The sequence below is a fragment of the Monodelphis domestica genome, chromosome 2, assembly GCF_027887165.1.
Source record: "Monodelphis domestica isolate mMonDom1 chromosome 2, mMonDom1.pri, whole genome shotgun sequence".
In the NCBI taxonomy this organism is placed as follows: Eukaryota; Metazoa; Chordata; class Mammalia; order Didelphimorphia; family Didelphidae; genus Monodelphis; species Monodelphis domestica.
In genome coordinates this window covers 279,740,023-279,762,162 of record NC_077228.1, presented here as the reverse complement: position 1 = coordinate 279,762,162, position 22,140 = coordinate 279,740,023, and the positions used below count along the sequence as shown (strand labels likewise).

Genomic DNA, 22,140 nt, shown 5'->3' with positions numbered 1-22,140 from the left:
CCGGGTTCAAAAGGTTTGGCTCCCCTCAAAAGCCAGAACCCGAGATCACTTGGACCTCAGGGGTAGGAGCGCAGAGTCCAAGGCTCCCGGAAGCCGCAGCCCGGCCGGGCTCAGAGAGCAGGGTCCTCGGAACAACAACCCTCAGGGCCTTCTACCCGAGTCCCTGTGAAAGTTACTGCCTGGGGCTTCCGCTGCAGAGAGCTGGTCGAAACAACAGCAACCCTCAGGGCGGGCAAGACAGCCTCACGGGCTGGATCCTGCTATCCAAGTCTCAGTGAAAGTCCTTGCCCGCAGAGCTTGGGGAAGCTGCAGCCCATCCCCCCGCAGGCCGACGAAACAGCCTCAAGGCCAGCGATTCTGAAGGCAACTTCCGGAAAGCGAGCCGAGGGGAGAGTGTGGCCTCGTGGTCCGACCTTTCCATTCCAGTTCCAGTGAGGCATATTCAGTTTAACCCAGGGAAAGCTCATAGAACCAACATCTGCCCAGGACTAAAGCCTCTGATCACCAGACAGAGATAAGAAAAGCTAATCCTCCACATTCAGAGATGACAAACTCCACAGAAGCACAGAAGCCCCAAAATACCAAGAAAAATAAGAAGAAAGGGGCGACTTTGGACACATTCTATGGAGCCAAAATACAAAATACAGAGCAGATAGAAGAAGATATACAAGAAAATTCTCCAAAATCTTCCAAAGGAAATAGGAACTCTCCACAAACCCATGAAGAATTTGAATCAGAAATGACCAAAAAGATGGAAGCCCTCTGGGAGGAAAAGTGGGAAATAATGCAAAAGAAATTCATGCATCTACAAAACCAGTTTGACCAAACTGTAAAAGAAAACCAGGCTTTAAAGCAAGAACTAATAAAGCAAAGCCAAAACACCAAGAAATTAGAAGAGAACATAAAATATCTCACCGACAAGGTGATAGATCTGGAAAATAGAGGGAGAAGAGAAAATTTAAGAATAATTGGACTCCCAGAAAAGCCAGAAATAAACACCAAACTGGACATGGTGATACAAGATATAATCAAAGAAAATTGCCCAGAGATTCTAGAACAAGGGGGCAATACAGCCACTGACAGAGCTCACAGAACACCTTCTACACTAAACCCCCAAAAGACAACTTCCAGGAATGTAATTGCCAAATTCCAAAGCTATCAAACAAAAGAAAAAATCCTACAGGAAGCCAGAAAAAGACAATTTAGATATAAAGGAATGCCAATCAGGGTCACACAAGACCTTGCAAGTTCTACTCTGAATGATCGTAAGGCATGGAACATGATCTTCAGAAAGGCAAGAGAGCTGGATCTCCAACCAAGAATCAGCTACCCAGCAAAACTGACTATATACTTCCAAGGGAAAGTATGGGCATTCAACAAAATAGAAGACTTCCAACTTTTTGCAAAGAAAAGACCAGAGCTCTGTGGAAAGTTTGATACCGAAAATCATGATCTTCAGAAAGGCAAGAGAGCTGGATCTCCAACCAAGAATCAGCTACCCAGCAAAACTGACTATATACTTCCAAGGGAAAGTATGGGCATTCAACAAAATAGAAGACTTCCAACTTTTTGCAAAGAAAAGACCAGAGCTCTGTGGAAAGTTTGATACCGAAAATCAAAGAGCAAGGAATACCTGAAAAGGTAAATATTAAGGAAAGGGGAAAAATGTTATCTTCTTCTTTTACTCAAACTCTCTTCTATAAGGACTACATTTATATCAATCCATTTATACTAACATGTGGGGAAAATGTAATGTATAAATAGGGGGTAAAGAAAGACCAAATAGAATAATGGTTCTCACACAAAGATTCACATGGGAAGGGGAGGGGAAGAAAACTCCTATAAGAAGGAGAGGAAGAGAGGGCGGGGGGTTTACTTAAACCTCAATCTCAGGGAAATCAACTCTGAGAGGGAAAAACATCCAGATCCATTGGGATCCTGAATTCTATCTTACCCAACAAGGGTAAGGAGAAGGGAAAACCAAAGGGGGGAGGGGGAGAGGGAGAACAAGAAGGGAGGGAAAGAGAAAGGGGAGGGGGAGGGAAGAAAAAGGGAGGGACTAAAAAGGGAAACATCAAGGGAGGGGACAAGGGGCACTGATTCAAAGTAAATCACTGGACTAAAAGGTAGAGCCGAAGAAGAAAAGGTTAGAATTAGGGAAGGCAATCAAAATGCCAGGGAGTCCACAAATGACAATCATAACTTTGAACGTGAATGGGATGAACTCACCCATAAAACGTAGACGAATAGCAGAATGGATTAGAATCCAAAACCCTACCATATGTTGTCTTCAAGAAACACACATGAGGCGGGTTGACACCCACAAGGTCAGAATTAAAGGATGGAGTAAGACCTTCTGGGCCTCAACTGATAGAAAGAAGGCAGGAGTGGTAATCATGATATCTGATAAAGCCAATGCAAAAATAGACCTGATCAAAAGGGATAGGGAAGGTAATTATATTTTGTTAAAAGGGACTCTAGACAACGAGGAAATATCATTAATCAACATGTATGCACCAAATAATATAGCACCCAAATTTCTAATGGAGAAACTAGGCGAATTGAAGGAAGAAATAGACAATAAAACCATACTAGTGGGAGACTTAAACCAACCATTATCAAATTTAGATAAATCAAATCAAAAAATAAATAAGAAAGAGGTAAAAGAAGTGAATGAAATCTTAGAAAAATTAGAATTAATAGACATATGGAGAAAAATAAATAGGGATAAAAAGGAATACACCTTCTTCTCAGCACCACATGGCACATTCACAAAAATTGACCATACATTAGGTCACAGAAACATAGCACACAAATGCAAAAAAGCAGAAATAATGAATGCAGCCTTCTCAGATCACAAGGCAATAAAAATAATGATTAGTAATGGTACATGGAAAACCAAATCTAAAACCAATTGGAAATTAAACAATATGATACTCCAAAACCGTTTAGTTAAAGAAGAAATCATAGAAACAATTAATAATTTCATCAAGGAAAATGACAATGGCGAAACATCCTTTCAAACCTTTTGGGATGCAGCCAAAGCGGTAATCAGAGGTAAATTCATATCCCTGAATGCTTATATTAACAAACAAGGGAGAGCAGAGATCAATCAATTGGAAATGCAAATGAAAAAACTGGAAAGCGATCAAATTAAAAACCCCCAGCAGAAAACCAAATTAGAAATCCTAAAAATTAAGGGAGAAATTAATAAAATCGAAAGTGATAGAACTATTGATTTAATAAATAAGACAAGAAGCTGGTACTTTGAAAAAACAAACAAAATAGACAAAGTACTGGTCAATCTAATTAAAAAAAGGAAGGAAGAAAAGCAAATTCACAGCATTAAAGATGAAAAGGGGGACAGCACCTCCAATGAGGAGGAAATTAAGGCAATCATTAGAAATTACTTTGCCCAATTATATGGCAATAAATACACCAATTTAGGAGAAATGGATGAATATATACAAAAATACAAACTGCCTAGACTAACAGAAGAGGAAATAGAATTCTTAAATAATCCCATATCAGAAATTGAAATCCATCAAGCCATCAAAGAACTTCCTAAGAAAAAGTCCCCAGGGCCTGATGGATTCACCTGTGAATTCTATCAAACATTCAGAGAACAGTTAACCCCAATACTATACAAACTATTTGACATAATAAGCAAAGAGGGAGTTCTACCAAACTCCTTTTACGACACAAACATGGTACTGATTCCAAAACCAGGCAGGTCAAAAACAGAGAAAGAAAACTATAGGCCAATCTCCCTAATGAATATAGATGCAAAAATCTTAAATAGGATACTAGCAAAAAGACTCCAGCAAGTGATCAGAAGGATCATTCACCATGATCAAGTAGGATTCATACCAGGGATGCAGGGCTGGTTCAACATTAGGAAAACCATCCACATAATTGACCACATCAACAAGCAAACTAGCAAGAACCACATGATTATCTCAATAGATGCAGAAAAAGCCTTTGATAAAATACAACACCCATTCCTATTAAAAACACTAGAAAGCATAGGAATAGAAGGGTCATTCCTAAAAATGATAAACAGTATATATCTAAAACCAACAGCTAATATCATCTGCAATGGGGATAAACTAGATGCATTCCCAATAAGATCAGGAGTGAAACAAGGATGCCCATTATCACCTCTACTATTTGACATTGTACTAGAAACACTAGCAGTAGCAATTAGAGAAGATAAAGAAATTGAAGGCATCAAAATAGGCAAGGAGGAGACCAAGTTATCACTCTTTGCGGATGACATGATGGTCTACTTAAAGAATCCTAGAGATTCAACCAAAAAGCTAATTGAAATAATCAACAACTTTAGCAAAGTTGCAGGATACAAAATAAACCCACATAAATCATCAGCTTTTCTATATATCTCCAACACAGCTCAGCAGCAAGAACTAGAAAGAGAAATCCCATTCAAAATCACCTTAGACAAAATAAAATACCTAGGAATCTATCTCCCAAGACAAACACAGGAACTATATGAACACAACTACAAAACACTCGCCACACAACTAAAACTAGACCTGAACAAATGGAAAAAACATTAACTGCTCATGGATAGGATGAGCCAATATAATAAAAATGACCATCCTACCCAAACTTATTTATCTATTTAGTGCCATACCCATTGAACTACCAAAATACTTCTTCACTGATTTAGAAAAAACCATAACAAAGTTCATTTGGAAGAACAAAAGATCAAGGATATCCAGGGAAATAATGAAAAAAAACACATACGATGGGGGCCTTGCAGTCCCAGACCTCAAACTATATTACAAAGCAGCAGTCATCAAAACAATTTGGTACTGGCTAAGAAACAGAAAGGAAGATCAGTGGAATAGACTGGGGGAAAGCGACCTCAGCAAGACAGTATACGATAAACCCAAAGATCCCAGCTTTTGGGACAAAAATCCACTATTCGATAAAAACTGCTGGGAAAATTGGAAGACAGTGTGGGAGAGACTAGGAATAGATCAACACCTCACACCCTACACCAAGATAAATTCAAAATGGGTGAGTGACTTAAACATAAAGAAGGAAACCATAAGTAAATTGGGTAAACACAGAATAGTATACATGTCAGACCTTTGGGAGGGGAAAGGCTTTAAAACCAAGCAAGATATAGAAAGAATCACAAAATGTAAAATAAATAATTTTGACTACATCAAACTAAAAAGCTTTTGTACAAACAAAACCAATATAACTAAAATCAGAAGGGAAACAACAAATTGGGAAAAAATCTTCATAGAAACCTCTGACAAAGGTTTAATTACTCATATTTATAATGAGCTAAATCAATTGTACAAAAAACCAAGCCATTCTCCAATTGACAAATGGGCAAGGGAAATGGATAGGCAGTTCTCAGATAAAGAAATCAAAACTATTAATAAGCACATGAAGAAGTGCTCTACATCTCTTATAATCAGAGAGATGCAAATCAAAACAACTCTGAGGTATCACCTCACACCTAGCAGATTGGCTAACATTACAGCAAAGGAAAGTAATGAATGCTGGAGGGGATGTGGCAAAGTAGGGACATTAATTCATTGCTGGTGGAGTTGTGAATTGATCCAACCATTCTGGAGGGCAATTTGGAACTATGCCCAAAGGGCGACAAAAGAATATCTACCCTTTGACCCAGCCATAGCACTGCTGGGTCTGTACCCCAAAGAGATAATGGACACAAAGACTTGTACAAAAATATTCATAGCTGCGCTCTTTGTGGTGGCCCAAAACTGGAAAATGAGGGGATGCCCATCAATTGGGGAATGGCTGAACAAACTGTGGTATATGTTGGTGATGGAGTACTATTGTGCTAAAAGGAATAATAAAGTAGAGGAGTTCCATGGAGACTGGAACAACCTCCAGGAAGTGATGCAGAGCGAGAGGAGCAGAACCAGGAGAACATTGTACACAGAGACTAATACACTGTGGTATAATCGAACGTAATGGACTTCTCCATTAGTGGCGGTGTAATGTCCCTGAACAATTTGCAGGGATCCAGGAGAAAAAAACACCATTCATAAGCAAAGGATAAACTATGGGAGTGGAAACACCGAGAAAAAGCAACTGCCTGAATACAGAGGTTGAGGGGACATGGCAGAGGATAGACTCTAAATGAACACTCTAATGCAAATACTATCAACAAAGCAATGGGTTCAAATCAAGAAAACATCTAATGCCCAGTGGACTTACGCGTCGGCTATGGGGGGTGGGGGGAGGAAAAGAAACTGATCTATGTCTTTAACGAATAATGCTTGGAAATGATCAAATAAAATATATTAAAAAAAATAAACATGCAAAATGATCATTGTGATCATTGCAAACAAAATGATCTTGCGTGTGATCATTCAAACACTACAAACACCAATACATGATGTTTCTTGTTGCCTTTAACTAAATAATGAAATAAATTCTTTTAATCACCTCTTCATGGTTAGCTTATGAGTTCTGCCTCTCCAACTTTTCATGTCTTCTGGTTTCATTTCTAAGAAGGACAATATGTGTGTGATTTGGTCTATTCATTATTAAAGCTACTCCAAGAATATATCCTCTTGTTCTCTAAACAAAGGCCACACAGTTAGAAAACCAACATTTAAATTAATATTTGTGCATAGCACATAAATTATATGATTCTTAGCATCTCTCCTTGCCCCCCTTCACCCTGAAGCAAAAAGAGGCTTCAGAGGACTAAATGTGATTTAGAGTGACTTTGACAGAAAATTTCATCACCTAGCAGATAATCTTCTAGTCAAGAGCTTTTACACTAACTTCTCCCTGATACTATCATTATTTAATTCAATTCAATAGGTCTTTATTAAGTAGCTAGAATATACATGGCAAGGTCTTTATTTTAGATTCTTCTTTCCTTTTGGAAGCTGGGTCTTCTTTACTATCTGTCTTATTCAATTTGGAAAAGCAATGATCATTTATGGACCTAATCACACTATCACTCTGCACTGAACTTTCAAGTATGGGCCAGTTAGCCCTTCTGTAGGCAATCTGAAGGCCATCTGTTTCAGGGAGCTCACCTTACTTAGTAAGGATAACTTATTGACTTTAGCTCTAATGTCATGCAGAATTCCCAAGCTCACATGATCTATTAGCCCTAGTCATCTCAATAGAAGAGAAAGAAGACATAGCATGCACTACTTCATTTAGCTTATTTGAATCTTCTTTAGTGTCAGTTCAATTTTTACAAAAATACAAAAGAGAAAGTTTGTTGGAAATATCTATTATTTATTGTTATTTGATAATGAATAGACATATTCAGGTTAATGGTTGTATTTTTTGAAACAATATTTCTCCCAAGTTGGCAAGACCATATCTACTTGAGAGTGAATGTTAATAATAAATGAATAAGCTATAAGTGATTAGAACATATTTAAAAATTATATAAATCAAAGAAGAGAAAAAATTAGCTCAAGGAATTCCACTCTATGTGCATATTTTATAGTATTGTTTATCAGACCTCAAATTTGCACTGATCTTATCTATAACTTATGTCAGTCAAATGATGTATTCTATAGTAGTTAGCATTAGTGGTTGGAATTGAAGAGCATATTTTCAATTTTTATAAAAAATTCTAATTTGCCTATAAGCATAATTTCTTTCAGGCACTGGGTCTATGAGTACATATTAATTTGCCAAACTCTGAAATGTTACTTATAACATAATTTTTTTTTTTACCACTGAAGAGATCAAGAGTATTATTTCACACATTTAAAAATCTTCTCACCTTCCATTTATAAGCAACGTAAATAAGCCAGAATTGATAACATTGAATATAAAACCTGCCATGGGATAATAAACTTGATTTAGAGGCTTCTATTTTAAAAATCTAATTAATCACAATCACACTCATCTCTGTCAGATGATTTAGTAGGTAAAATTTGCCTGAAGGCCGTGGGATAAATATTGATGTTGGCTATGTAGATGAGATCTTTAACAAAGACATGTTTTTTAGATACCTATAATCGAATGTGAAGAGTTTAGAGCCTGGAGCCCTTGGCAAACCACAAGACTAAAAATATGAAGGGGAATGGAAGTCAGCACTTGAACTTGGATTCAGGTGACTGGGTCCCTTGGAGAGGGCATTTTAACCCTGAACAGTTCCAACTTTCCTATTTCCATGAGATTCTTTCTCTATATCATGGGTCCTGAGCATGGTACATTGGCACCATGGTACCTAGAAAAGGGTGCAACTTTCCCTCAACATCCCACCTCTTTCTTTTTCCTTCAAATTTGTAATTATTCTGAACTTGACAAACAACATTAAACATGAGCATTTTCATATAAAGAGGATTTAATCTAAAACTACTAGTTTTTAAAATTTTTTTTCTCAAATCAGTATCATGTTTCAAGTTTTTCCTCTGAATCTGTATCAAAAGATCTCTTCCAAGTAGTTTCTTAAATGCTTTATTGCCTCTTTTCCATCTTCCTTTTTTGGGCAGTAGGGAATCACTATCAGTATTCTTTCCCCTTTGTTTAGTTGATTTATTAATATCCAACTCTTTCTGAGGTTTACTGACAAAGATACTGGAGCTAACCATTTACTTCTCCAGCTGATTTTACAGATGAGAAATCTAAGGCCAAAAGGGTTAAGTGACTTGCTTGGGGTCACAAAGCTAGGAAGTATCTGAGCCCAGATTTGAAACCAGGATCTTCCATCTCTAGGCCTGACTCTCAATCCTCTAAGTCACTGAGCTGCCCACCTCCAAATAGCTTTTAATCTATGCTTCCACAGTCATTTATCAAATGTAACTTCCATTGCATTATGTTATAAAAGGGGAGAATTTATTATTTCTATTTTCTAGATTTGTATTTGAGGCCCTTCTAGCTTAATATGTGGTCAATTTTTTTGAAGGTTAGGAAAAAATGTATACTGTTATGTTTCTGTTCCCATTCAATTTTCTCCAAAGGTCTCTCATATCTACTTTTCTAAGATTCTATTCATATCCTCAATGTCTTTCCTATTTTATAGTTGGATTTATTGATCTCTGAAAGGGAAAATTTGAGGACCCCCATTAGTATAGTTTTACTGTCTATATCGTCCTTATAATTCATTTAACATTTCCTTTAAGAATTTGGATGGTATGCTATTTGGGGTGTATATATGTTTCATATTGATATTACTTCATTATCTCTGGTTCCTTTTAGTAATATGTAATTTCTCTACTTATCTTTTTTAATTAGGTTTATTTCTACTTTTGCTTTGTCTGAAATCATTATTGATATCTGTGCCGTTTTTATTTCAGCTGAATAGATTCTGCTTCATTTCCTTCTTTTTACTCAGTATGTATCTTTCTTTTTCAAATGTTTCTTGTAAATAGCATATTGTTGGATTCTGCTATCAAATCCATCCATTTTATGAGTAAGTTGATTTCATTCACATTCACAATTATTATTAATAACTCTGGTTTTCCTTCCAACTTATTTTCTTCTACTTATCCTTCTCTCCTTGTATTTCAAAGTCATATTTTTCCCTTGGCTCTTGTCTTTTCATCAGGAATGTTTAAAATGCATCTATTTCATTAAATATCCATTTTTCCTCTTGACAGATTATATTATTTCCATGAGTAGGTTATTCTTGGATGTAACCTTTGTCCCTTTTGACATTTAGAATATCATATGTTAAGCTTTCCTCTCCTTTAATATGTGATCCTGACTGTAATTCCATGGTATTTGGCTGCTTGAAGTATTTTCATTTTGACCAGGAAGCTCTGGAATTTGGCTATAATATTCCTGGGAGTTTTCATTTTGGGAATCAGTGAGCAATCAGTGAATTCTTTCAATTTCTATTGTACCTTCTGGTTCTACAAGATCAGATGTTTTCCTTAATAATTTCTTTAAATATGATTTCTAGGTTCTTTTTTTGATCATGCCTTTCAAATAATCCAATAACTCATACATTATTGCTCAATATATATTCCAGATCAATTGCTTTACCAAAGAGATGCTTTACTTTTTCTTCTATTTTTTTCATTCTCTTGATTTTTTTCCTTCTCTCCTGAATCTATTTCCATAAGGTATCTTAGATTTTTTCCTATTTTTTCATTTTAAAAAATTGTCTTATTTTTTCCTGATATCTTATGGTTTCATTAGCTTCTATTTGTCCAATTCTAATTTTTAGAATTTGTTTCTTTTTCTACTTGACCAATTCTACACTTTATTTTTTTCCCATTTGAATTAGTTTATTTAGTCAATTTAGAACATTATTCCTTGGTTACAATAATCACATTATTCCCCTCCCTCCCCTCCACCCTCCCTTACCACAGCCAACACCCAATTTCATTGGGTATTACCTGTATCCTTGATCAGAACCTATTTCCATGTTGTGTTTGCACTAGGATGTTCATTTAGAATCTACATCCTCAACTATATCTCTTCAACCCATGTATTCAAGCCATTGTTTTTCTTTGGTGTTCTTACTCCCACAGTGTTTCCTCTGGATGTGGATAGTGGTTTTTCTCTTAGATTCCTCCAGGATATTCCGGGTCATTGCATTGCCACTAATGGAGAAGTCCATTACATTCAATTGTACCACAGTGTATCAGTCTCTGTGTACAATGTTTTCCTGGTTCTGCTCCTCTCACTCTGTGCATCAATTCCTGGAGGTTGTTCCAGTCTCCATGGAATTCCTCCACATTATTATTCCTTTCAGCACAATAGTATTCTATCACAAATATATACCAAAATTTGTTCAGCCATTCCCCAATTGAAGGGTATCCCCTCATTTTCCAATTACCACAAAGAGAGCAGCTATGATATTTTTGAACATGTCTTTTTCCTTATTATCGCTTTCGGGGTACAAACCCAGCAGTGCTATGGCTGGATCAAAGGGCAGACAGTCTTTTATCGCCCTTTGGGCATGGAATTTTCTGTTCAGGTCTCGTCTTTTCTTTACAAATTCTTGCAATTCTTCTATTTTGTTGAATGACCATACTTTCCCCTGTAAGAATATAGTCAGTTTTGCTGGGTAGTTGATTCTTGGTTGTAGACCTAGTTCCCTTGTTTTCCAGAATATCATAGTTCATGCCTTTTGGTCCTTCAGTCTGGATGCAGCCAGATCCTATGTTATCCTCACTGTGGTTCCATGGTATCTGAATGACTTTTTCTTGGCAGCTTGTAATATCTTTTCTTTGGTCTGATAGTTCTTGAATTTGGCTATAACATTTCTGGGTATTGTCAGTTGGGAATTAAGTACAGGAGGTGGTGATCTGTGGATTCTTTCAATCTCCACTTTCCCCTCGTATTCTAGAATATTGGGGGCAGTTTTCTTGAATAATTTCCTGTAGTATTATGTTCAGACTTTTTCTTTTGTCATAGTTTTCTGGTAGACCAATGATACTTAAATTGTCTCTCCTCAAATTTCTAAATCCTCTGTTTTGTGAATGAGATGCTTTATATTTTCCTCAATTTTTTCATTCTTTTGGTTTTGTTTTATAGTGTTCTGCTGCCTTGTGAGGTCACTTGATTCTAGTTGTTGTATTCTGGTTCTTAAAGACTGAATTTCATCCCTGGCTTTTTGGTCATCCTTCTCCTTCTGCTCTGATTTCTTTGGAGGTCATCTTTTATTCTCTTTACCTCATCTTTCATCTCCTTTGCTTCGTCTCTCATCTTCTTTGCCCCATCTTTCATCTCCTTTGCCTCATTTTCAAGCTGGTTGATTTTGGCTTTCAAGACACTATTTTCTGTTTCCAGATGACTTATCTCAGCCTCTCTTAATTGTGTTTTGAATTGTATTTTGAGTTCTTCCAAAGCCCGTTTCCAATTCACTGGAATTTCTGTTTTATTACTTGCCTACTCCTGTATATTGTTTGTTCTTGGTTCGTTGCCTGTGCAGAAGCTGTCGATTGTAATTTGTTTCTTCTTTTTCTGTTGTTTGCTCAAATTTACCCCTTCTTTGCTCCCCGTATTTGTCTGTGCTCTTGCTCCTCTCATTTTTTTTTGGGGGGGGGGGCTTTCTGTCAGTCTCCTTTCTTAGAGCTTTGTCAGATCTCTCAGTGCAGTCTCTGGGGGAGGAGTGTTGGAGTTTGCATTTTCCTGTCCTCTGGAGATTTTGATTGGATTAAAGTCCAGCAGTCAATGAGGGAGGGGTGTTGCAGCCTAGACTTCCATGATTTCTGAAGACTTTTGATGCCATTAAGTTCAGCTGGGTTGGGCTGGATGTGCCCTGAGGCCAAAAACCTTCTGTAAAGCTGGAGCAATATGGAAGATCTCCATGGCTCTGACCAGGCTACCAGCTCTATACTCCTTCCCCTGCTCCTTCCCTGCCATCTGTGTTTGATGCTCTGAGTTTGGCACTGCCCTGTCCGCAAGGGACACCCTCCAGACCAGATCCTTTGCCCTGCCCAGAGGTTCCTGCTGCCACTGGAGGCTTAGTGCTCTAGGTGGGTGTGGGAGGGATGGGTCCTGGGACCTTCCTTCTGCCTTCACCTTAACCCTGAGTGTTCTCAGATTCCGGCTTTTGGGGGGGTATCTTTTGAATTGAGTCCAGCAGGAGGGTTCCTTGGCTCTGTCTTGTTGTTGGGTTTGATTTTCAGTCCCCTAGGAGCATTCAGTTTGTGATTGGTAAGGAAGGGTATTCAGAGGTCTGAAATTCTGCTCCTTCTATGCAGCCATCTTGACTCTGCCTCCCCAATTCTACACTTTAAAGAGATATTAACTTCTGCCTTTTTTCTTTTTCTCCATTTCTATTTAATCCATTTCATTTCTTAGTAAGTTTTTTTCTTCAATGTATTTTTGTACCTCTCTTTCCTTTTGGTCTATTCTACTTTTTAGGGAGTTGATTTCTTCAGTGAATTCCTCCCTACCCCCATTCCTCAGGTGTTGAATTTTTCTGTTAACTCTCATTATTTTTTTAAAGTTCTTTCTGGGATTCTTTTGGGACCTGCCATCTTTTCACATTTTCCTTTGAGGCTTCCCATGTTTCATTTTTGACATTTTGGTTCTTTTCTGAATTTGTATTTTGGTCTTCCCAGCCACTAAAGTAACTTTATGAGGTCAAGGTTTTTGTTTGTTTTTTGCTCATTTTTCTAGTCATTTCCCCCTGTGGGTTTTAAAATGTATCCTGTCCAGGGACTGCATTTCCCAGAATTCCCAGGGTTCCCTTCCTCCCACTTCCTGGTGTGGGATTGGTCTTGAGTTGACCAATCCTGTGCTAGTGAGAGACCACGCCCCCTCCCTACTTCTAGGTGCAGGTTTGGTCTATATAAGGATCAATCCCGTGCCAAGGAGAGGCTCTCTCACTCTTTTATTAGGAAGGTGGTGAATGGGGAGGAGACCATCATGAAAGTGGTGAATTAATTTCAGCAGGGAAAACATTAGTTGTTTTTGTTTGAATAAAGCTTTAGAAAGTTTGGAGTGAGAGAGCTGTTTTCTTTTAACTTTTTCCACACCTCAACCCCCTTTTGCTTTTTTTTGTTTAGGTTATTCTCTGTTCCTCAGGTAGATTGCTCGCTGCTCCAAGCTTGTAGAGTACTCTTCTCTGATACTTGGGGTATGCCCAGGTGCCCTTGTTTATCATGGTGCATCTGTCAAGAATACCGGCTTGCTCTGGGGAAATTTGCAGCTGTTTTCTTCAATTATATTCAGAACTCCATGTTACCAGGTGCTCCTTATTTCATGGACTGGTCTGGCCCCCCACTCTGCTGCTTCCCTACCCTTATGAAGTAGCCTGGGCTGGGCAAATTCCCTGCCCTGGGCTTTGCCACCTTAGGTCCTCTCCTGTTACATGGGAGTGAGTAGGTTCCTGCAGTTTCAATTTCCTTCTCTGCTCCTTTGTAGTCTCAGGGCTCTGCTGCTACATGAGAGTGGATAGTTTTCTGAAGTTCCAATTCTCCCTTTGCTTCACTGTAGCCTCAGAACTCCTCTGCCACATCAGAGTTTGTAGGTTTCTAGCCTTCTCTGCCTTTTATAATTGTACAGGGTGGCTCAGATTAGGGTGCTTCCCTTTCTGCAGCTTTGATAACTTTAGCAGAGTTCTGACATCTTGGGCTATTCCAGGTTCTACTGTTTCTCACAGATTCTGTGCTGCCTAGGCTACTCTCTCTCCTTACCTCAGTGAAAATGGAGCATTCTTTACTCCAACAGCTTAGCTCCCAACATCTTGATTTGGTTTCTTGATATCTTATAGAATTATTAACTGTCATTTGCCAAATTTTAATTTTTAAGGAATTTTTTAATGAGCTTATATACTTCCTTTTCCATTTGACTAATTCTGCTTTTTAAGAAGTTTTTTCATCAGTTAATTTTTGTGCCCCTTTTTTCATTTAGCCAAGTCTTATTGGGCTTATATCCAATTCACATTTTTTTTATGTTTTCCTTATAACTGTATTGACTCCATTGTCTTCCTTTGAATTTGTGTCTTGATCTTCCCTATCACCATAATGGATTTTTATTCAAGTTCTTTTTTATTGTTTGCTCATTTTTCAATGTGTTTCTTTTTAGCTTTCAATTTTATTAATTTTTGATTTGAAAGATTTCTATTTGTATTGAATTGGGGTTTTTGCTTTTCTAGTTTTTTTGTTGCATATCACATTTATTATCCTGTTCATTTTCTCTTTTGTTGATGAAAGTGATTAGAAATATAAAATTTTAGCTAAAATGGAAAAAGGACAAAATGACAAATGTTCAAGTGGATGGGGAAAAATGGAGAAACAGTGTTGGTGGAACTGTGAAATGATTAAACCATTCTGGAGAGTGACCTGGAATTATGTCAAGAGTTATAAAAGTATATATGTCCTTAAATTCAGCAATACCCTTGTTAAGTCTGTTTTTCAAAGTGATTTGGGAAAAAGAAAAGAATCTATATATTTTAAAATTTTTAATATTTATAGCAGTTCTCTTCTTAGCGACAAAGAATTGGTAATTGAGAGGATGCCCATCAATTGGGGAATGCCTGAACAAGTTGTGGCATAGGATTGTGAGGAATGCTACTTTACCGTAAGAAATAACGAGCAAGTTATTTTTTAGAAAAACAGGAAAATATCCACATGAAATTATAAAAAGCAAAATAAGTAGAACCAAGTCAACATTATACATGATTACAGAAATATTTGAAGAATAACTTGTGAAGAGCCACCTCTAGAGAAAGAACTGATGAATAGAAGCATGAAAGACATAGTTTACATATGCACATATAATTTTTGTCAAATAATGTCTTTTCAAATGCAGTGAGGGGAGGGAGTGAAGGAGATACCTGGTAATTTTAATATAACCAACAAGCAAATTAATTTTTAAAAAGTAATAAAAAGATTTTACCTGAGAACTTTTTTGTCACATTGTTTTTGCTTTCTTTGATAAGATTATCCATGATTTTTCTGGTTTGTTTTTTGATCTACCAAGTGTGTAAGGTTGTTAGTTAGTTTCCATTTAAGGTGGAATCATTTCTTCAAAGGCCTTTTATCAATTATAATTTTTTTGCATTGAGGTCATTAAAAGATGCACTTATTGTTTCTGCTCTGTGTTTTGTTTATTACTTTCTTTCATAGAACACAATTAAATTGTGTAAAGGGAACATAGGCAATTGACATTATATTTTCTTTTCTATTTCTGTTTAACTGCTAGAGATGTTTTATATTTGATTTTTCGGTTAATTTTAATTAACAGTTACATTTAATTAAAATTGCAAATATTAGGGCCTTAACTAATTTCCTTTTTTTTTGTTATTGGATTAGGTTTGCCTAGGTCTGAAAAAAAAATACTTTGAAATACTCAACTATTATAGTTTTGCTTCACTCTTTAGCCTGCACTTTTATTAACTTTTCATTAAGTACTGAGGTGCTATTTATTTATTTTTTTACTTTTTAAACATTATTTTATTTGGGTATTTACAAACGTTATTCATTGGAAACAATGATCATTATCTTTTCCTACCCCCGACCCCTCCCACCACTTCTCTCATAGCCGGCTCACAATTCCACTGGGTTTCACATGTGTTCTTGGTTCAAACCCATTTCCATGTTGTTGGTATTTGCACTAGAGTGTTCATTTAGAGTCTCTCCTCAGTCATTTCCTCCCAGCCCCTGTAGTCAAGCAATTGCTTTTCATCGGTGTTTTAACTTCCAGAGTTTATCCTCTGCTTTTGGATAGTGTTTTTTAGATCCCTGCAGATTGTTCAGAGACATTGCATTGACACTAATGGATGAGTCCATTACCTTCGATTATACCACAGTGTATCAGTCTCTGTGTAAAATGTTTTCCTGGTTCTGCTCCTTTAGCTCTGCATCACTTCCTGGAGGTTGTTCCAGTCTCCATGGAATTCCTCCACTTTATTATTCCTTTTAGCACAATAGTATTCCATCACCAACATATACCACAATTTGTTCAGCCATTCCCCAATTGAAGGGCATCCCCTCATTTTCCAATTTTTGGCCACCACAAAGAGCGAAGCTATGAATATTCTTGTACAAGTCTTTTTAATTACTGTCTCTTTGGGGTACAAACCCAGCAGTGCTATGGCTGGATCAAAGGGCAGATAGTCTTGTATCGCCCTTTGGGCAGAGTTCCAAATTGCCCTCCAGAATGGTTGGATCAGTTCACAACTCCACCAGCAATGAATTAATGTCCCTACTTTGCCACATCCCCTCCAGCATTCTTTACTTTCCATAGCTGTCATGTTAGCCAATCTGCTAAGTGTGAGGTGATACCTCAGAGATGTTTTGATTTGCATCTCTCTGATTATAGGAGATGTAGAGCACTTTTTCATGTGCTTATTCATAGTTTTGATTTCTTTGGCTGAGAACTACCTGTTCATGTCCCTTGCGCATTTATCAATTGGAGAATGGCTTGATTTTTTGTACAATTGATTTAGCTCTTTGTAAATTTGAGTAATTAAACCTTTGTCGGAGGTTTTTATGAAGATTGCTTCCCAATTTGTTGCTTTCCTTCTGATTTTAGTTATATTGGTTTTGTTTGTACAAAAGCTTTTTAATTTGAGGTAGTCGAAATTATTTATTTTACATTTTGTGACTCTTTCTATGTCTTGCTTGGTTTTAAAGTCTTTCACTTCCCAAAGGTCTGACATGTATACTATTCTGTGTTTACCTAATTTACTTATAGTTTCCTTCTTTATGTTCATGTCAGTCACCCATTTTGAATTTATCTTGGTGTAGAGTGTGAGGTGTTAATCTAATCCTAATCTCTCCCACACTGTCTTCCAGTTTTCCCAGCAGTTTTTATTGAATAGTGGATTTTTGACCCAAAAGCTGGGATCTTTGGGTTTATCATATATTGACTTGCTGAGGTCACTTGCCCCAAGTCTATTCCACTGATCCTCCTTTCTGTCTCTTAGCCAGTACCAAATTGTTTTGATGACTGCTGCTTTGTAATATAGTTTGAGATCTGGGACTGCAAGGCCCCCTTCCTTTGTATTTTTTTTTTCATTATTTCCCTGGATATCCTTGATCCTTTGTTATTCCAAATGAACTTTGTTATATTTTTTTCTAAATCAGTAAAGAAATATTTTGGAAGTTCTATGGGTATGGCACTAAATAGATAGATAAGTTTGGGTAGGATGGTTATTTTTACTATATTGGCTCGTCCTACCCATGTAGTTAATGTTTTTCCCATTGTTCAAGTCTAGTTTTAGTTGTGTGGAGAGTATTTTGTAGTTGTGTTCATATAGTTCCTGTGTTTGTCTCGGAAGATAGATTCCTAGGTATTTTATTTTGTCTAAGGTGATTTTGAATGGGATTTCTCTTTCTAGTTTTTGCTGCTGAGCTGGGTTGGAGATATATAGAAATGCTAATGACTTATGTGGGTTTATTTTGTATCCTGCAACTTTGCTAAAGTTGTTGATTATTTCAATTAGCCTTTTGGTTGAATCTCTAGCATTCTTTAAGTAGACCATCATGTCATCTGCAAAGAGCGATAGTTTAGTCTCCTCCTTGCCTATTTTAATGCCTTCAATTTCTTTTTCTTCTCTAATTGCTACTGCTAGTGTTTCTAGTACAATGTCAAATAGTAGAGGTGATAATGGGCAGCCTTCTTTCACTCCTGATCTTATTGGGAATGCATTTAGTTTATCCCCATTGCAGATGATTTTGGCTGATGGTTTTAGATATATATAATGTTTATTATTTTTAGGAACAACTCTCCTATTCCTATGCTTTCTAGTATTTTCAATAGGAATGGATGTTGTATTTTATCAAAGGCTTTTTCTGCATCTATTGAAATAATCATGTGATTTTTGTTGGTTTGTTTGTTGATATGGTCAATTATGTGGATGGTTTTCCTAATATTGAACCAGCCCTGCATCCCTGGTACAAATCCTACTTGATCATGGTAGATGATCCTTCTGATCACTTGCTGGAGTCTTTTTGCTAGTATCCTATTTAAGATTTTTGCATCTATATTCATTAGGGAGATTGGTCTATAATTTTCTTTCTCTGTTTTTGATCTGCCTGTTTTGGAATCAGTACCATGTTTGTGTCATAAAAGGTGTTTGGTAGAATTCCCTCTTTCCTTATTATGTCAAATAGTTTGTATAGTATTGGGATTAACTGTTCTCTGAATGTTTGATATAATTCACTTGTGAATCAGTCGGGCCCTGGTGATTTTTTCTTAGGGAGTTCTTTGATGGCCTGTTGGATTTCATTTTCTGATATGGGATTATTTAAGAATTCTATTTCTTCTTCTGTTAGTCTAGGCAGTTTGTATTTTTGTATATATTCATCCATATCGCCTAGATTGCTGTATTTATTGCCATATAATTGGCCAAAGTAATTTTTAATGATTGCCTTGATTTCCTCTTCATTGGAGGTGCTGTCCCCCTTTTCATCTTTGATGCTGTTAATTTGATTTTCTTCTTTCCTTTTTTTAATTCTCCCTACCCTTGTTGGGTAAGATAGAATTCAAGATACCAATGGATCTGGATTTTTTTCCCTCTCAGAGTTGATTTCCCTGAGAGTAAGGTTTAAGTAAAAACTCTCTTCCTCTCCTTCTTATAGGAGTTTTCTTCCCCCCGCCTTCCCGTCTGAATCTTTGTGTGAAAAAGATTATTTTATTTGATTTTTCTTTTCCCCCTATTTACACATCACATTTTCCACATATTAATATATATATATAGATTGATATAAATGTAGTCCTCAGAGAAGAGAGTTTGAATAAATGAAAAGATAACAATTTTCTCCTTTTCCCTTTCCATCATATTTACCTTTTCAGGTATTCCATGCTCTTTGTTTTTTGATATCGAACTTTCCACAGAGCTCTGGTCTTTTCTTTGCAAAAAGTTGGAAATCTTCTATTTTGTTGAATGCCCATACTTTCCCTTGGAAGTATATAGTCAGTTTTGCTGGATAGCTGATTCTTGGTTGAAGACCCAGCTCTCTTGCCTTTCTGAAAATCATGTTCCATGCCTTACAATCATTCAGAGTGAAACTTGCAAGGTCTTAGGTGACCCTGATTGGCATTCCTTTATATCTAAATTGTCTTTTTCTGGCTTCTTGTAGGAATTTTTCTTTTGCTTGAAAGCTTTGGAATTTGGAATTTGGAATTTGCTTGAAAGCTTTGGAATTTGGAATTTGGCTATTACATTCCTGGAAGTTGTCTTTTGGGGATTTAATGTAGAGGGTGTTCTGTGAGCTCTTTCAGTGGCTGTATTGCCCCCTTGTTCTAGAATCTCTGGGCAATTTTCTTTGATTATATCTTGTATTACGATGTCGAGTTTGCTGTTTATTTCTGGATTTTCTGGAAGTCCAATTATTCTTAAATTATCTCTTCTTCCTCTATTTTCCAAGTCTGTCACCTTGTCAGTGAGATATTTTATGTTCTCTTCTAATTTCTTGATCTTTTGGTTTTGCTTTATTGATTCTTGCTCTTTTACCTGTTCGTTGTCTTCCAGTTGCCTAATTCTGACCTTTAAAGCCTGGTTTTCCTTTTCAGTTTGGTCAAACTGGTTTTGTAGTTGCGTGAAATTCTTTTGCATTAATTCCCACTTTTCCTGCCAGAAGGCTTCCATCTTTTTGATCATTTTTGATTCAAATTCTTCAAATGTTTGTGAAGAGTTTCCATTTCCTTTGGAAGGTTTTGGTGCATTTGCTTTTGTTTCCTCTTCTATCTCCTCTGTATTTTGTATTTTTGCTCCATCAAATGTGTCCAAATTGCCCCCTTCTTGTTTTTTCTATTGTTTTGAGGCTTTTTTATTTCTGTGCTGTTTGCCATCTCTTTCTGAGTGAGGGGGGCTGGCTCTTCTGTTATCTGTCTGATGTTCAGTGGCTTTAGCCCCAGGCAAATTGTCTGTCTTCCCAAGGAAGCCCGGAATTGCTGGTGTTTCGTTGTTTTGGTGTTACTACCCTCCTCAGTTCCCTCCCAATGCTTCTCTGTTGCCTTACTTCTACGCTCTGCCCCTGGATTGACACTCTCAGATGTATTTCAATGCCTTTGCTGACCAGAGGAGCCTGCACTCTGAAGGGGAGGGGCCGTGGATTCCAGGAGCTCCAAGGGCTGGTGATAGGATTAACCTCAGACTGAGTATGCCCTGAGGCAGGGCCCTTCGGTGAGACTCAGATGGAAGGATCTGGTCAGGGGGCTACAGGTTCTCCCAGTCTCTCTCTGTTTCCCTGCTGTATGGGTGCCCCAGCAACTGGGTCAGTTTGTTTTCAGGGTGCGGCCTTCAGAATAGCCAGCTCCTGAGGCCCTTTTGCCTGCCCTGAGGTTCCTGCTGCTGCCTCTGATTCAGTGCTCTGGGTTGGGGGAGATGGGTCCTGGGACCTTCCTTCTGCCTACCCCTTAGATCTGAGTGATCTTGGATTCTGCCTTTTGGGGGACCGTACCCTTTGATCCAGGTCCAGGAGGAATGTTCCTGGGGTCTATTCTGTTGTTTGTTTTGAATTCCAGTGCCCTAGGAGCATTCAGTTTGAGATCGGTAAGGAAGGGTTTCTGGAGCTTTGAACTTTAGCTTTCTCTAAGCTGCCATCTTGACTGGAAGTCCTGAGGTGCTATTTAACTCATACATATTCATTATCAATATTATTTTCATTGTCCATTATACCTCTAAGCATAATGACATTTTAATTTCTCTTTTAACCATAATTATTTTTATTGTTGCCTTGTCTGTTTTCAAAATAGCTACCTCTCCTTTTTTTTAGGTCATTTGAGTTCTCATAAATTCTGTTTTAGCCCCTCATTTTAACTACATGTGAATTTATTTTGTTTCTATTGTAATTTTGTAGATAACATGCTTTCGGGCTCAAAACTATGGAACACTTTATGCATTTTCATGTCATCTTTGCCCAGGGGCAATGCTAATCTTTTCTGCATCATTCCAATTTTTAATATATACTGCTAAAACAAGCATCCATTTTCTTTTTCCTATATTCAAGACTCCACTAATTATCTGCCTCTAACCCATGTACATATCCTGAGATAGCAGCTGCTTGTTTCCCTGATGGATTTGTGCAAGGTGAGAAATAAGGAAAATGTTATACAATTATAGGATTTAGAGCTGCTAGAAACCGTAGAGTTAATTTTATCCAACCCTTTTATGTAATAAATGAAGAAACAGAGGTTCAGAGAATTTAAATGATTTGTATATACTGTTGCAAAGGGTACAAGTACAATTTATAGAGGGTACAAGTTAAAAGTGTAGTTGAAAATTGGGGCCCAAGTATCAGATAGTCTCTTCCTGTTCTAAATCCTATCCTCTTATGACTTGCCTAAGCAAGAACTCAGATTCAAGTCTATCCTTTCCTTTTAATGGTAATTAATAACTTTTAGGTTAAAAGAAATCTGTTTTCACTAGAATTCTCCTGGAAACTTGTCAAAATCTATTGTTTCCATGACATAATGGAGCCTTCCTGGGATGGGTACTTTCTGGGATCCATAGGAGAAATGCCCTGGGCTAGGAGGTGAGAATCAAAGAATCTTACATTCCATCTATATGTAAGTTACTTAGCAAGTCAAGTATTAATTAAGTGCTTACTGCTTCCAAACACTGTTTAGTGCTACAGATACAAAGAAATGCAAAACCCATCACTGACCTCAACACAATATGCAAGCAATTATCTATGTATGCGCAGTATATAGATAATCTCAGAATGAAGGGCACTAACAATAAGGAGGATCTGGAAAAATTTCTTGCAAAAGGTAGGATTTCATCTGAGACTT

At 37.2% G+C, this 22,140-nt stretch overlaps 1 protein-coding gene and 1 non-coding gene across 5 annotated transcripts in view; one reads left to right on the top strand and one right to left on the bottom strand.

Moving 5' to 3' along the window:
- Positions 1 to 19,997: 19,997 nt before the first annotated feature.
- The window catches only part of KIF6 (kinesin family member 6), a 495,811-nt gene continuing 493,668 nt past the window's right edge, over positions 19,998 to 22,140 (top strand). For all 4 annotated transcript variants that reach the window (XM_056818172.1, XM_056818176.1, XM_056818171.1 and 1 more), the window contains exon 1: positions 19,998 to 21,436. In XM_056818172.1, the coding sequence (XP_056674150.1) occupies positions 21,422 to 21,436 (15 nt within the window). In that variant the 5' untranslated portion in view covers positions 19,998 to 21,421. The remainder of the gene's footprint in view (positions 21,437 to 22,140) is intronic.
- Positions 21,226 to 21,331, bottom strand: LOC130457689 (U6 spliceosomal RNA). The gene has a single exon (XR_008916980.1). It is a non-coding gene; the product is annotated as a U6 spliceosomal RNA (small nuclear RNA).